The 13,242-nt window shown below is 42.0% G+C and overlaps 1 protein-coding gene across 1 annotated transcript in view; it reads right to left on the bottom strand.

Annotated features, from left to right (window-relative positions):
- The window catches only part of LOC126236849 (leucine-rich repeat-containing protein 15-like), a 149,852-nt gene that overhangs the window by 54,153 nt on the left and 82,457 nt on the right, over window positions 1-13,242 (bottom strand). The window contains exon 3 of the mRNA XM_049946459.1: window positions 8,497-9,712. Coding sequence (XP_049802416.1) covers window positions 8,497-9,712 — 1,216 coding nt within the window. The remainder of the gene's footprint in view (window positions 1-8,496; window positions 9,713-13,242) is intronic.

Here is a 13,242-nt window from a genome sequence, read left to right on the forward strand (position 1 = left end):
TGTTTTATCAGAACTGCGTCAATTGCAGCGCTGCATTGCGGGAACATCGCCAACATAAACAATTCGAAGAGACGCCACGTCGATAAATGGGCCAAAGAATATGATCAAGAAATCTGAAGAAACAAGTGAAGTAGGTAGTGCAGCCAGGGAGAGGGAGGTAGCCATTCTCATGGCTGTAGCTGTAGCTTACCTTACAGCCAGTGCTCGAGCTGAGTCACGTGAACTGTCTGTCAGCTGGTCATCAATTAATAACGTTTCGTGGCGCTTTTTTCGGTAGTATCCCTGCAAGATTTAGAAAATGTATCACATGAAGCCCTAAGATTTTGGCACGCATGCAAATCGATGAATATGGCTGGGAACATTGTTTGGGCGGTCTAGGCACATTTTAGTCTGCGCGGTACCGTGGATGCACAGAACTGTCACATTCGGCGTTCTAGTTCAGCACATGTGCAGGAGCGTCCACTGCACTCTGCTTATGTGATTGTAGAGTGCTGTCACAAGCTCCTTCATTCCTGGTTCGTTTTTCTTAGAAGAGACGACATCCCACAGGCCTGTTAGGTATCCTGTGACATCTGCACGTTATGAGGAATACCTTGTACAACACGTGATTCCAGAATGAGATTTTCACTCTGCAGCGGAGTGTGCGCTGATATGAAACTTCCTGGCAGATTAAAACTGTGTGCCCGACCGAGACTCGAACTCGGGACCTTTTGCCTTTCGCGGGCAAGTGCTCTACCATCTGAGCCACCGAAGCACGACTCACGCCCGGTACTCACAGCTTTACTTCTGCCAGTATCTCGTCTCCTACCTTCCAAACTTTACAGAAGCTCTCCTGCGACCTTGCAGAACTAGCACTCCTGAAAGAAAGGATATAGCGGAGACATGGCTTAGCCACAGCCTGGGGGATGTTTCCAGAATGAGATTTTCACTCTGCAGCGGAGTGTGCGCTGATATGAAACTTCCTGGTAAATTAAAACTGTGCGCCCGACCGAGACTCGAGAGATTCTGTAAAGTTTGGAGGGTAGGAGACGAGATACTGGCAGAAGTAAAGCTGCGAGTACCGGGCGTGAGTCGTGCTTCGGTAGCTCAGATGGTAGAGCACTTGCCCGCGAAAGGCAAAAGGTCCCGAGTTCGAGTCTCGGTCGGGCACAGTTTTAATCTGCCAGGAAGTTTCACGTGATTCCAGCTTTGCAAGAACGCAGCTGTATCCGCTCCACTATTTTCATGCACGATCGGGCGACACCACATGTCGCTTTCCAGGTGAAGGATTTACTTCGAGAAGTCTTCAATAAAGACTGCGTCATCTCTAGGCAATTTCGACTGCATCATCTCGAGGCAATTTCAAGATGTGTGGCTCCCCTGACCTAAATCCATGTAACTTTTGGTTGTGGGAATATCCGAAAGATTGTGTCTGTCACGGACTTATCCAGACTCTTCCTGATCTGAAGGATACCATACGACGACATACAGATATGATTACAACGGATATTCTGCAAGAAACTGTCGACCATGCCGTGTCACAGTTGCAGCATGTTACTGAATCGGGGGACCACATTGGACACATCTTGTAACATTTTACCATATCCTGATAAACGTGCCAGAACCACTGTTCTCGTGTGTTTGTTCTTCTCCTATCCTGTACGCACACCACATTCTGGCTGCTTACAGCGCCATATTGTCCACTGGTAGCAGAAAATGTAACTATTATTTTTTCAGCCTACTGTCTGAACGTACTGATTAACGAACATACCAACGATGTTTCAACGTCCTGCGATGTATGCAGCCTGCACTGCATGACACCGAACACGGTCAGTTTAATTATACCCAGCTAGCACTTGTTTGCGCGCATCAAAAGTATCTACACAGTGTGTGCAACGACGTCTGAAGTAAGACCAACTGTCAGTACTGCCATCATTGTTGCAGCTTTCCATAACCAGGCAGCAGTGAGGCGCGACAACAATAGTGCGCCCAGCGACAGCAATGGGCATAGGAGAGGCACCACGTCTCCTTTCCGGACGAGTCCTGGTTCTGGGTATGCAATTACGATGGACGTATCCGCCTGCGGAGGCTCCGAGGAAAACGCTCGTTGCAATGCCGCATTCGTCATCGTCATACTGGTTCAGCTTCTAACGTCATGATATGGGGTGTGTAAGGAGTAATGCTACTTGTGTTGTTATGACGTAGTGGTGTCGTACTCCTTACTAATCGCTGGGTTCTGACATTTTCAAAGATGAGCTCACTTTTTCTCTGACGGTGGTATTGTCTTGCTATATAACGTCAACAATGACCAAGCGCAACTGGTCACGCGTAATTTTAGGACATTTTCTCACTAACGAATTTTTGGTCAAAATTGACTACTCGAGGCCTGTGCACTTTCCGTGCTTGCGTGTGAATCAGCAACCAAGCACGTCGCGTGTGTGTCTATGATGTCAATGATCTATAGATAGCGCTAAGTGTGGAGTTGTAAATTTTCGAGTAAACCATACATTGCGCATACGTAGAAACAAGTGACTGTGGCGACGTCTGCTAAGATCGGATGTTAACCTGTACTGGCCGAGCTCACACCTGTTACACAAACGGCTTTTGTGTTTACCTGTCTTCTTAATTTTTATTGTGTTGTTTGCTTTGTTTTCGTGACACAATGAAAAGTTACATAAGGTCCTGCTATTTTTCCTACTAGTCTTCTCCTACAAGAGAGACGAAATATCTAGAACGAAACTGGTAGCTTGGTGTTACAGAGAAAAACCCCTACTCTATGCATGAATAAGAAAGTAACGTTTCAATGAAAAATCATTTCAGCAGTGAATAGGACAGAATTATTTGACGAAAAAAATAATTTTGATGTATTTGACATTTAGCAAGAAAACAAGATGCAAAGGATAAAGGACAAAGAGGCGCTATTTACTGCATTACAGATATTGTTTGGTGTGTTTTCATGTATATATTTTCTCGTGCAAATAAACGTACACGTTCTGTAAAGTCTAGATGACACTATCCCAATTTTTTCAGTTCTCAGGATTGCAAGGAATTTGGCACACGAAGTTTGATACGAACATCCTCTATGAATTCTACTCTGGTCATTAATAAACTCTATTATCATTGCTTGTTCCTACATTTTGTAACTATACATCCATTTTTTGTAAAAAGGATAGTCCTTCATAACTCCACTTTCACCGTTAACCCATTTCTGCCAAGCGTAATATATATGTCACGAAACAGTCTGTCATTGTTTTCTCTCGTTGGCAACAATGCCTGCGTTTGGAGTGGCTATTGTTGTATGGCTTTCAGATAAGGAGGCTTTGTTGTTCATGTTTTGGTAGGTTTCAGTCAGTTGCAAGCATTAAGTGTTCAGTGACTGGTGCTTCAAGTACGAAAGAATTTTCTGAGTGAGATCATGTCTTGGAACAAGAAGTAAGTATCATTTTTTGTCGCAAATTATACTACAGTTTGTTTAAATTATGGTTGATTATAATGTTAAAAGTACTGAAATTTATGTTAATGGTTATCTACAAAATTCTTATTTTTGTGGCTCCAAATACAAATTTAATTTTGTATTGCATATATGTCACACTAGGCAAAACAGTGAAAATAACGATTCATTCTCTTTAGAGTTCTATCTCTCCATGAGATCCTGGCTATTCTTGAAGGGGAGGAAGAAGCTGCAACAGATATATTAATTGAACCTCCGGAAGCTAATGTGGATTCGGACGAAGATTCTGGGGAAGAAGATGGGGGAGGAAACGTCGACAATCTTGGACCAAGGCAACTCCAGACTGGTGCAGAAGTGGTTTTATCAAGTAAAAACAGGTTAGGTCGTGAACCTGAGATTAATTTCTCTCCTGATGATAATCCAGATGAACAGGAAAAGTCACAGATCTTAAAAACTGTAACCAGAGATTGGAAAAAGAAAAACTGCGTAGTGTTAGTTACGTATTTCCTGATAGTGATTGTAGTAAATACAGAAACTTGTCTCCAGTTTAGTGCTTCGAATTATTTTGGAACGACGAAGTAACTGATTTTTTTCTCACTGAATCGACGAAGTATGCTTTGTTCAAGAACTGCTCAGATCCAAAAATAAGATATGAAGAGATAATAGGCTTTCTAGGAATTCTAATTCTTTCTGGCTATAATCCTTTACCTACCAGAAGATATTCCTGGGATTCTGGATTGGACATGAGAAATGAAATGGACCACAGCACGATGAGAAGGGACAGGTTTGAAACAATTATGAGATTCATTCACTCGTGTGACAACACAAAAATAGATGCTAATGATAGAATGTGGAAACCTCGTCTATTAATAAATATGCTAAGAAAAAAGTTTGTTCTCCACTTTCAGCCTGAGCAAGATTAGTCTTACGATGAGAGCATGATGAAGTATTTTGGCAGACATGGATGTAAACAGTTTCTGAAAGGTAAGCCCATTAGACTTTCAAATATACCAAGAGGCTGATCCTCAGAGGAATAAAAAATATGAGAAAGCATTTGGAAAATGTGCTGCTCCTTTGATTCAAATGATCGATTCTCTTCCTGAAAGAACAAACATGTTCTCTACATGTTTTATTTTGACAACCTGTTTACATCACAGACATTGTTGATTTACCTGAAGCAACGAGGTTTTGGTGCAACTGGGACTATTCGTGAAAATCGTGTGCTTAAAGAGTTTCATACCTTCTAACACTATGTCCAAAAGGAATAAGAGAGGAGATTTTTATTACAAGAGCAGCAAGGAAAGTGGAATAATCGTTGCCAGATGGCTAGATAATTCTACAGTAACAATTGCTTCCACAAGCCATGGTATCAGTCCAGTCAGCACCGTTGCCCGGTACTCTAGACAAGAGAAGAAAAGAATACTTGTACCTCGACCTAATGTAATTGGAGAATACCACAAAAATATGGGAGGAACTGACCAAATGGATAAAAATGTAGCGTTATATAGAGTGAGTGTCAGAGGAAAGAAATGTTGGTGGCCAATTTTTACATGGCTTCTAGATATCTCTATACATAATGGGTGGCTTCTTCATAGAAAGACTGGTATAAATATGCCTCAGCTGCACTTCCGGCGCTACATTGTGAACTGTTACCTGACCTCCAATGCTGCAGTACCAAGAGGTCCTGGACGCCCTGTGGGTAATTCAAACCAAGGCAGAGTGCTGCATGATATGATGAAACAAATCATTTGGTAGCCATGTTGCCACAGAAAAAAAGAAGACGCTGTGCGGCAGAAAACTACAAAGGAACCCCAAAAACAATGTGCTGCAAATGTGATGTTGGTTTTTGCATAGAATGTTTTGTGCCATATCACAGAAAATGAGTACTGTCGCCTGAACTTGATGTAAATCACATACAGTGTATTATTTTACTTGCTATAATATATTCTGCCTAAAATGTATGTTCTTGACATATATGTTACGCCCTTTTTTGTTTAAATTATTGATTATTTTTTGTTTGGATTGTTGTATTGCTTTTCTTTGATGACAATAAACACATAAATATCTAATTTGTAGAAATCAGAAGAAAAAAGTAATTCAGGCAGAAATGCCAAACTGCACAACAGACAGCTAGGACAACACACAAAATTTTGATTCGACGTCTAAACGGAAATGATCATTCCAAATAAACGATATTCCATGCAGGAATAAAACGCCACGAGCGCTGCAGTAGACTCATTTGTCTCGAGTTGTCAGTTGGATGATAAAGTCGATCGCGTAGAAGGGAGTCGTTGTTGTGGGTGCTTGCGCCCAGCGTCACGTATACATGCTCGGAAGTACCTGCTAGAAGGTACGATTATAAGTTTGAAAGTATTACGTTGGATTCGTAGAGTAAAAGTATTTCAGTGATTGGGTTTATTCGCGGAAAGGCGAGCGGATTTATCTATGAGAATTGCAGTCGAAACAGCATCGTGGTTGTTGGTTAGTAATGTCATTACTGGAACGTATCGCGCTTTGAAAACATATGAAAAGGCTTCCGTGGACAGTGATCACCTGATTGACTAATATAGAAACGCAACGTAGCAATGGATGCTTTTGCATGAATATTAATCTGTACTGTTACAATTTTAAAGTTATATTTTCCATCTTTTAATGTAAAGACTTTAACATTTGGAAAGCATGAAAAACGCGTGTTAGTACTACGCACTTGCTCATGTTGTTTCACTAAGAAAGCGCGTTCTTTCTGTGTGGCTCCAATACTCGAGTCCGACAGCCGCAAAAATAATTAATTTTAAATCATTTAATTCTGAATACATGCTTTACTACCATTAGCCATGGTTATTTTATAAGAAATGAAAAAGATTTGCTATGAGCAATACAAAGACTAGACTCAATCTGTAAACATTATGAACGAATGTTTTAGAAAGTGGTAGTGTTAAAGAACGTTTTTGAATGTTCTAGAATATTCCAGAATACAATCTGGAACGGCACATATCGCTTTATCTGCACTCCGACAAAATCGTCTTAACAGATGAGTCATGCTTCGTAGTACATACAGAAGAACAACTCAAGCCATCGCAAAAGTGTATCGGCTTATAGGGGGAATCTACGTAAACAAAGAATGGCTTTGTGGACAATTTTAGCAACAAAAAGTGACGTAGTTCGACAAAGAAATCAGCGAATACGGAATATCATACTAGAGGAAGAAAAAATATTTAATTTGATTGGTACAATAATGAACCAAGACGGGAACTTCCCAACAGGAGTCCTAAATTTGCTGAATGTTCCCGGCAAGTTCCCGCGAAAAAAACTTCTAAGCAACAGCACAGAAGCGGAAAGTCACAGGTTTAAAAATCTACAATTTTTCGTGAGATTAGCGTACAGTATGTCCATCGGTAAAGCACAAGGCAAACATTGCAATGTTGCGGAGAAAATTCAGAAGAACTGTGTTTTACCCATAGACAACTGTACTCTGTCTTTTCGCGTGGTGGACGATCAAGAAATGTATTCGTCTTTGCAACCAAAAAAACACAAAAGGTGGTTTATAAGTATACACTTGAAATAAGTTAAACGCTACACGAATTGCACACTTTCCCAGTTCCAAAAGAGAGCTCCAAAATCATAACCTCTAGCAACTAGCAGAATTAAAATATCTTGGATGTAATTTAAATGTCAACCGTGATCTCTGCTACCACAAAAACAAATTTCTGTCGGACATGGGGAAAATGGTTCAAACGGCTCTGAGCACTATGGGACTTAACTTCTGAGGTCGTCAGTCCCCTAGAACTTAGAACTACTGAAACCTAACTAGCCTAAGGACATCACACATATCCATGCCCGAGGCGGGATTCGAACCTGCGACCGTAGCGGTCGCGCGGTTCCAGACTGTAGCGCTAGAACTGCTCGGCCACACCGGCCCATGGAACAAAAAGAGGAAAAGAAATATGAATAAAGTTCTACAAAACACATGAACGTATATACAATGTAAATGCCATATTACTATATACATATCTAGGTCTACTTTGGGTCTTAGGGCCAATACCACAATGCCAGGTTTTATAGGCGATTACGTCTCTATCGGGGAAAGATTCCAGTCCGGGTAGCGATGCATTTTCACAACGAACAATGGCTAGTGTAAACCAACTACTACCAGAATTTCCGATGGCGGTATCTAGGATAAAATACCGGGTGCTCAAAAAGTCAGTATAAATTTGAAAACTGAATAAATCACGGAATAATGTAGATAGAGAGGTACAAATTGACACACATGCTTGGAATGACACGGGGTTTTATTAGAACCAAAATAATACAAAAGTTCAAAAAATGTCCGACAGATGGCGCTTCATCTGATCAGAATATCAATAATTAGCATAACAAACTAAGACAAAGATGATGTTCTTTACAGGAAATGCTCAATACGTCCACCATCATTACTCAACAATAGCTGTAGTCGAGGAATAATGTTATGAACAGCACTGTAAACACGTCTGGAGTTATGGTGAGGCATTGGCGTCGGTTGTTGTCTTTCAGCATCCCTAGAGATATGTCTGTCGATCACGATACACTTGCGACTTCAGGTAACCCCAAAGCCAATAATCGCACGGACTGTGGTCTGGGGACCTGGGAGGCCAAACATGACGAAAGTGGCGGCTGAGCACACGCTCATCACCAAACGACGCGCGCAAGAGATCTTTCACGCGTCTAGCAATACTTTTTTTTTGTTCTAATAAAACCCCATGTCATTCCAAGCATGTGTGTCAATTTATACCTCTCTATCTACATTATTCCGTGGTTTATTAAGTTTTCAAATTTTTACTGACTTTTTGATCACCCTGTATATGAAAATAAACTTTGGAGACGCGTAATATAAGAGAAGACTCAAGACTGTAGATCTCTTGGAAGAGATAAGGACTATGATGTAACAGCAACCGCACTTTCGGACGGACAATTAACAGCTCACAACGAACGAACCACATCAGGCAAGAAACAATGCAGTGCCAATAAGGGTATTTCTTTATGAGCTAAACGCACATTCAGTGAAAAGTTAAGGCGAAGGTTGTTCTTACCATAAGGATCGACCTCGGTGCCGTCTGCTGAACAGTGGAGGCTTCTGGTGACAGCATAGAGGTCGATCCCCGAATAGCGAGCCGGCTCGTGGCAGCGTGGTCGCTCGCTTCCTAGAGTGACAACACCCATGGACAGTAACTTTGAGAGTGACAAGAGACGGCAGTCACACGTCCACGGATTCCCGTACAACTCCACTGTGATAAGATCCGAAATTTCCGTTGGCAGTTCCAATGTCTGCAGCTTGTTGTTAGCGAGGAACAAGTAGTGCAGGTTGGGCACGTCCGAGAATGTGTTCTGTGGGATGAACTCGAGACGATTGTTGAACAGTGCCACAACGGCTAACTTGTCCTTGTGCAGGAAAAGTCTCTCGTCCAAATATGTCAGCTGGTTGTTGTACAGATACACACTCTCTAGGTAGGGGTTGAATCGGAAGGTTTCCTCGTGCAGGTACGTGAGAGAATTATCACTGAGTGTGACGACTTTAAGATGATGGTTGTAGCGGAAAGTGTAGTGGTGTACGCTCTTCAGTGAACAGTTGGTCAGGTAGACTTCCTCTAGGAGCGAATTGTTGGCAAACAGTTCCGACGGAAGCTGGCGCAGAGGGTTGTGGCTAAAGTTGACCTTCATCAGGTTCTTGTTAGCCTCGAGGAGGCGCTCGCTCAGAGTAGCCAGCTTATTGCGCCCCAGGTCGAGAAAATTCAGTTGCAGTAGCGGCTGGAAAGTATCTACTGCCACAGTTTCTATGATATTGTTGTCGACGTAGAGTACTTTGAGGTTGGGTGTGCTGGTAAACATGGTTCCATCCAGAAACGGGATGTCATTGTGGGGCATGTTGAGCGTCTCGAGGTTCTGGAGGTGTTGGAAGAGATCAGAGCGCAGCTTGCCCAGTCTGAGACCGGGCAGGAAGAGTGAGCGCAGCTCGGAAGTGAACAGGAATATCTGCGGGTCGAGCCACTTGAGCGGGTTGAAGCCGATGCTGAGCGCGTTCAGATGGCTGCAATGTTTCAACAGGTCCGTCGGCAGCGACTGCAGGGAGTTGTTGGCGATGCACAGCACCCGCAGCTCGGGCACGTCGCTTAGCATGAGGTCGGACGCTTGCGTCAGCCGGTTGGCCGTGAGGTACAGCCTCTCCAGCTTGGGTAGCCGGTGGAAGGCGTGGGCCTCCACAATCGAGATCTCGTTGTTCTTCAGCAGCAGGGTCTCCAGTTCATTCATCTGTTGGGCAATACAGACGTAGTTGTCGACTACAGTGGAACACAAACATCATAACAGAAATACATAAAGATCAAACAGCCAGAATACAAAAAGAGATTAAACACATTTCAGACAATATCAACTTTCTGAAACTTCCTGGCAGATTAAAACTGTGAGCCAGACCGAGACTCGAACTCGGGACCTTTGCCTTTCGCGGGCAAGTGCTCTACCAAACAAACAATACCATACATCAGCAATAGCCACTCACCTGCATGAAACAAAACATGTTAACAACACTAGTATCAGCATCCTACACATCCAACCAAAAGGTAGTAAACTAGACATCCTTGAAACTCCAAATGTACAAACACAAAAAAACAACCTGAATCCATATTAAAGAACAACTGAGCTACCCAAGCACGACTCACGCCCCGTCCTCACAGCTTTCATTCCGCCAGTACCTCGTCTCCTACCTTCCAAACTTCACAGAAGCTCTCCTGCGAACCTGTGGCTAAGCCATGTCTCCGCAATATCCTGTCTTCCAGGAGAGCTAGTTCTGCATGGTTCGCAGGAGAGCTTCTGTGAAGTTTTGAAGGTATGAGACGAGGTACTGGCGGAATCAAAGCTGTGAGGACGGGGCGTGAGTCGTACGTGGGTAGCTCAGTTGATAGAGCACTTGCCTGCGAAAGGCAAAGGTCCCAAGTTCGAGTCTCGGTCCGGCACACAGTTTTAATCTGCCAGGAAGTTTCATATCAGCGCACACTCCGCTGTAGAGTGAAAATTTCATTCCAGAAACATCAACTTTCTACTCACCATCCAAGAAGCAAGAAAGATTGTAACAATGAGCCCACAAGCACCTTGCCTTAGATCACAACCAAAGCTACAGAAAAATGGGACCCCCATGAGGCCTATAGTGAACTGTAGGAAGAGCCCAACATTCAAACTCAACAAAATGCTCTTCAGAATTCTCAAAGAAGCACACACATTCAGTAATGAGAGAACACTTAAAAGCCGGCCGGTGTGGCCGAGCGGTTCTAGGCGCTACAGTTTGGAACCGCGCGACCGCTACGGTCGCAGGTTCGAATCCTGCCTAGGGCATGGATGTGTGTGATGTCCTTAGGTTAGTTGGGTTTAAGTAGTTCTAAGTTCTAGGGGACTGATGACCTCAGCAGTTAAGTCCCATAGTGCTCAGAGCCATTTGAACCATTTGAACACTTAAAAACACAACAGAATTTACACAACACGTCAAAAACATAGAAGTACCTAATGGAGCCACACTTGCCTCATTTGGCTTACAAAACCTTTATTCCTCAGTGCCAATAGATCACACACTACAGATAATCAATGACAATCTGCAAAAGCCCAAAAAAATCCCTTCAACTCACATAACTGAACTAATGGACCTGCTTCAATTCACACTTTCACAAAACTATTTTAAATTTAACAATAAAATCTACAAACAAACAGATGGTCTGGCAATGGGCTTCAATCTTTCTGGATTGCTAGCAGAAATATTTATAAATAACTTAGAAGACAAAATCCTGAATTTTAATCACCACCTTCTCAAACATATCATCTACTACTACAGATATGTAGATGATACTATCATTTTAATCAAAGGCACTAAAGATGACCTCAGTGAGTTGAATCAGTTATTCAACAACTCCCATGAAAACATAAAATTCGCAGTTGAACACCAAACAGATGACAGCATAAATTTCTTGAACTTTACCATTAAAATAAAGAATAACAGACGTCAGTTTGAAATTTATCGGAAGCCTGCCACAACACACACGACAATCCACAACTCCTCTTGTCACCCCACAGCAAACAAAATGACAGCATTCCGGTACATGATCAACAGAGCTATCCAACTACCACTCTCTGAAGACAAATGTGATCAAGAAATTGAAATAATAAAACAAACAGCTATTGAAAATGGTTATAACAGCTGCATGGTAGACACCCTAAAACACTCAATAATGGCAAAGCAACCACAACACAAAGAAACAAAAAGAAAATATCATCTTCCATACAATCCCCATTCTAGGTAACATTTCATATCAGACTGACAATGTCTTCAAATGAAAAGGCATAAGCATATCCTTTACCAGAGACAACAAGTTTGGACAGAAGCTATCCCACAAAATCAGCACATGAAACACACTTCATCACACAGGTGTGTACAAAATTGAATATTTGGACTGTGACTGCTTCTACATAGGCCAGACAAGCAGATCATTTCAGATTAGGTTCAAAGAACACATGGTAGCACTAAAAGCAAAACAAAAAATACCATACATCAGCAATAGCCACCCACCTGCATGAAACAAAACACCATGTTAACAACACAAGTATCAGCATCCTACACATCCAACCAAAAGGCAGAAAACTAGACATCCTTGAAACACTCCAAATATACAAACACCAAACAAAACAACCTGAATCCATGTTAAACGACAAATATGACAATATTTACAAGAGTATCATCTCTGTTTTCAGGACCTGCCTAAATCATTAAAATTGCGCCCCCCCCCCCCCCCACACACACAACCTTGGTATTTACCATAAATATTTAGTTATGTCACCATGATAGCTGCCAAGAGTACAAGATATTGACCTAATTTACATATATATCATCACAACAACAGCTTGTACCCCTTGTCAGCTTGAACCTATATGTACATCAACTACTGGCACAATTTGCACATTCATCTGCATATTTTAAAGCATTAATCAGCCTTTAGGCAGTTATTACATGTAACAGATGTAATCTTAAGAACCGTTGCCAAGTAAAGTTTGCTCTCATAAAATCAGTCTTGCCACGCTCTCTCTCCCTCTCACTTTCTCTTTCTCTCCCTCTGCCTCCAGATTTTCACATCTATCTATTAATCCCAATCACAATTGTAATTTATGTATAATTTTACCGCTGTAGCCAATATGATTATTGTACTTAAAGTTTGTAACATTCCACCTGATTGTAAAAACAAGTATGAAGTTTAAGCTGTTTTAACATTTCACCTGATTGTATAAACGAGTATGAAGTTTAAGAAGCTATTTTAACTTGTCGAAATCGGGTTTATATACCACCTGAAGTATTTATTCCAACACATGTATTCGACACCTCAAAACAAACACCTCCAAATCCCTAAAAATATTCTCTAATAATGTTGGTACGATGAATATTCTTTGCACTTTGCGATAGTGTTTTCCCTTCTGCTATACGATCCTTGCACCCAATAGTTTCCAGGCACCATATTTGTTTACTAAGTATGACAGTATACATGTGATATGTTACGCCGGCCTGTGTGGACGAGCGGTTCTAGGCGCATCAGTCTGGAACCACGCGACCGCTACGGTCGCAGGTTCGAATCCTGCCTCGGGCATGGATGTGTGTGACGTCCTTAGGTTAGTTAGTTTTAAGTAGTTCTAAGTTCTAGGGGACTGATGACCTCAGATGTTAAGTCCCATAGTGCTCAGAGCCATTTGAACCATTTGATGTGTTACGACAGTGAAGGGAACCTGTGACCACTGGGGGCGCACTATTTTAC

Source organism: Schistocerca nitens, chromosome 2 (genome assembly GCF_023898315.1).
Source record: "Schistocerca nitens isolate TAMUIC-IGC-003100 chromosome 2, iqSchNite1.1, whole genome shotgun sequence".
Lineage (NCBI taxonomy): Eukaryota > Metazoa > Arthropoda > Insecta > Orthoptera > Acrididae > Schistocerca > Schistocerca nitens.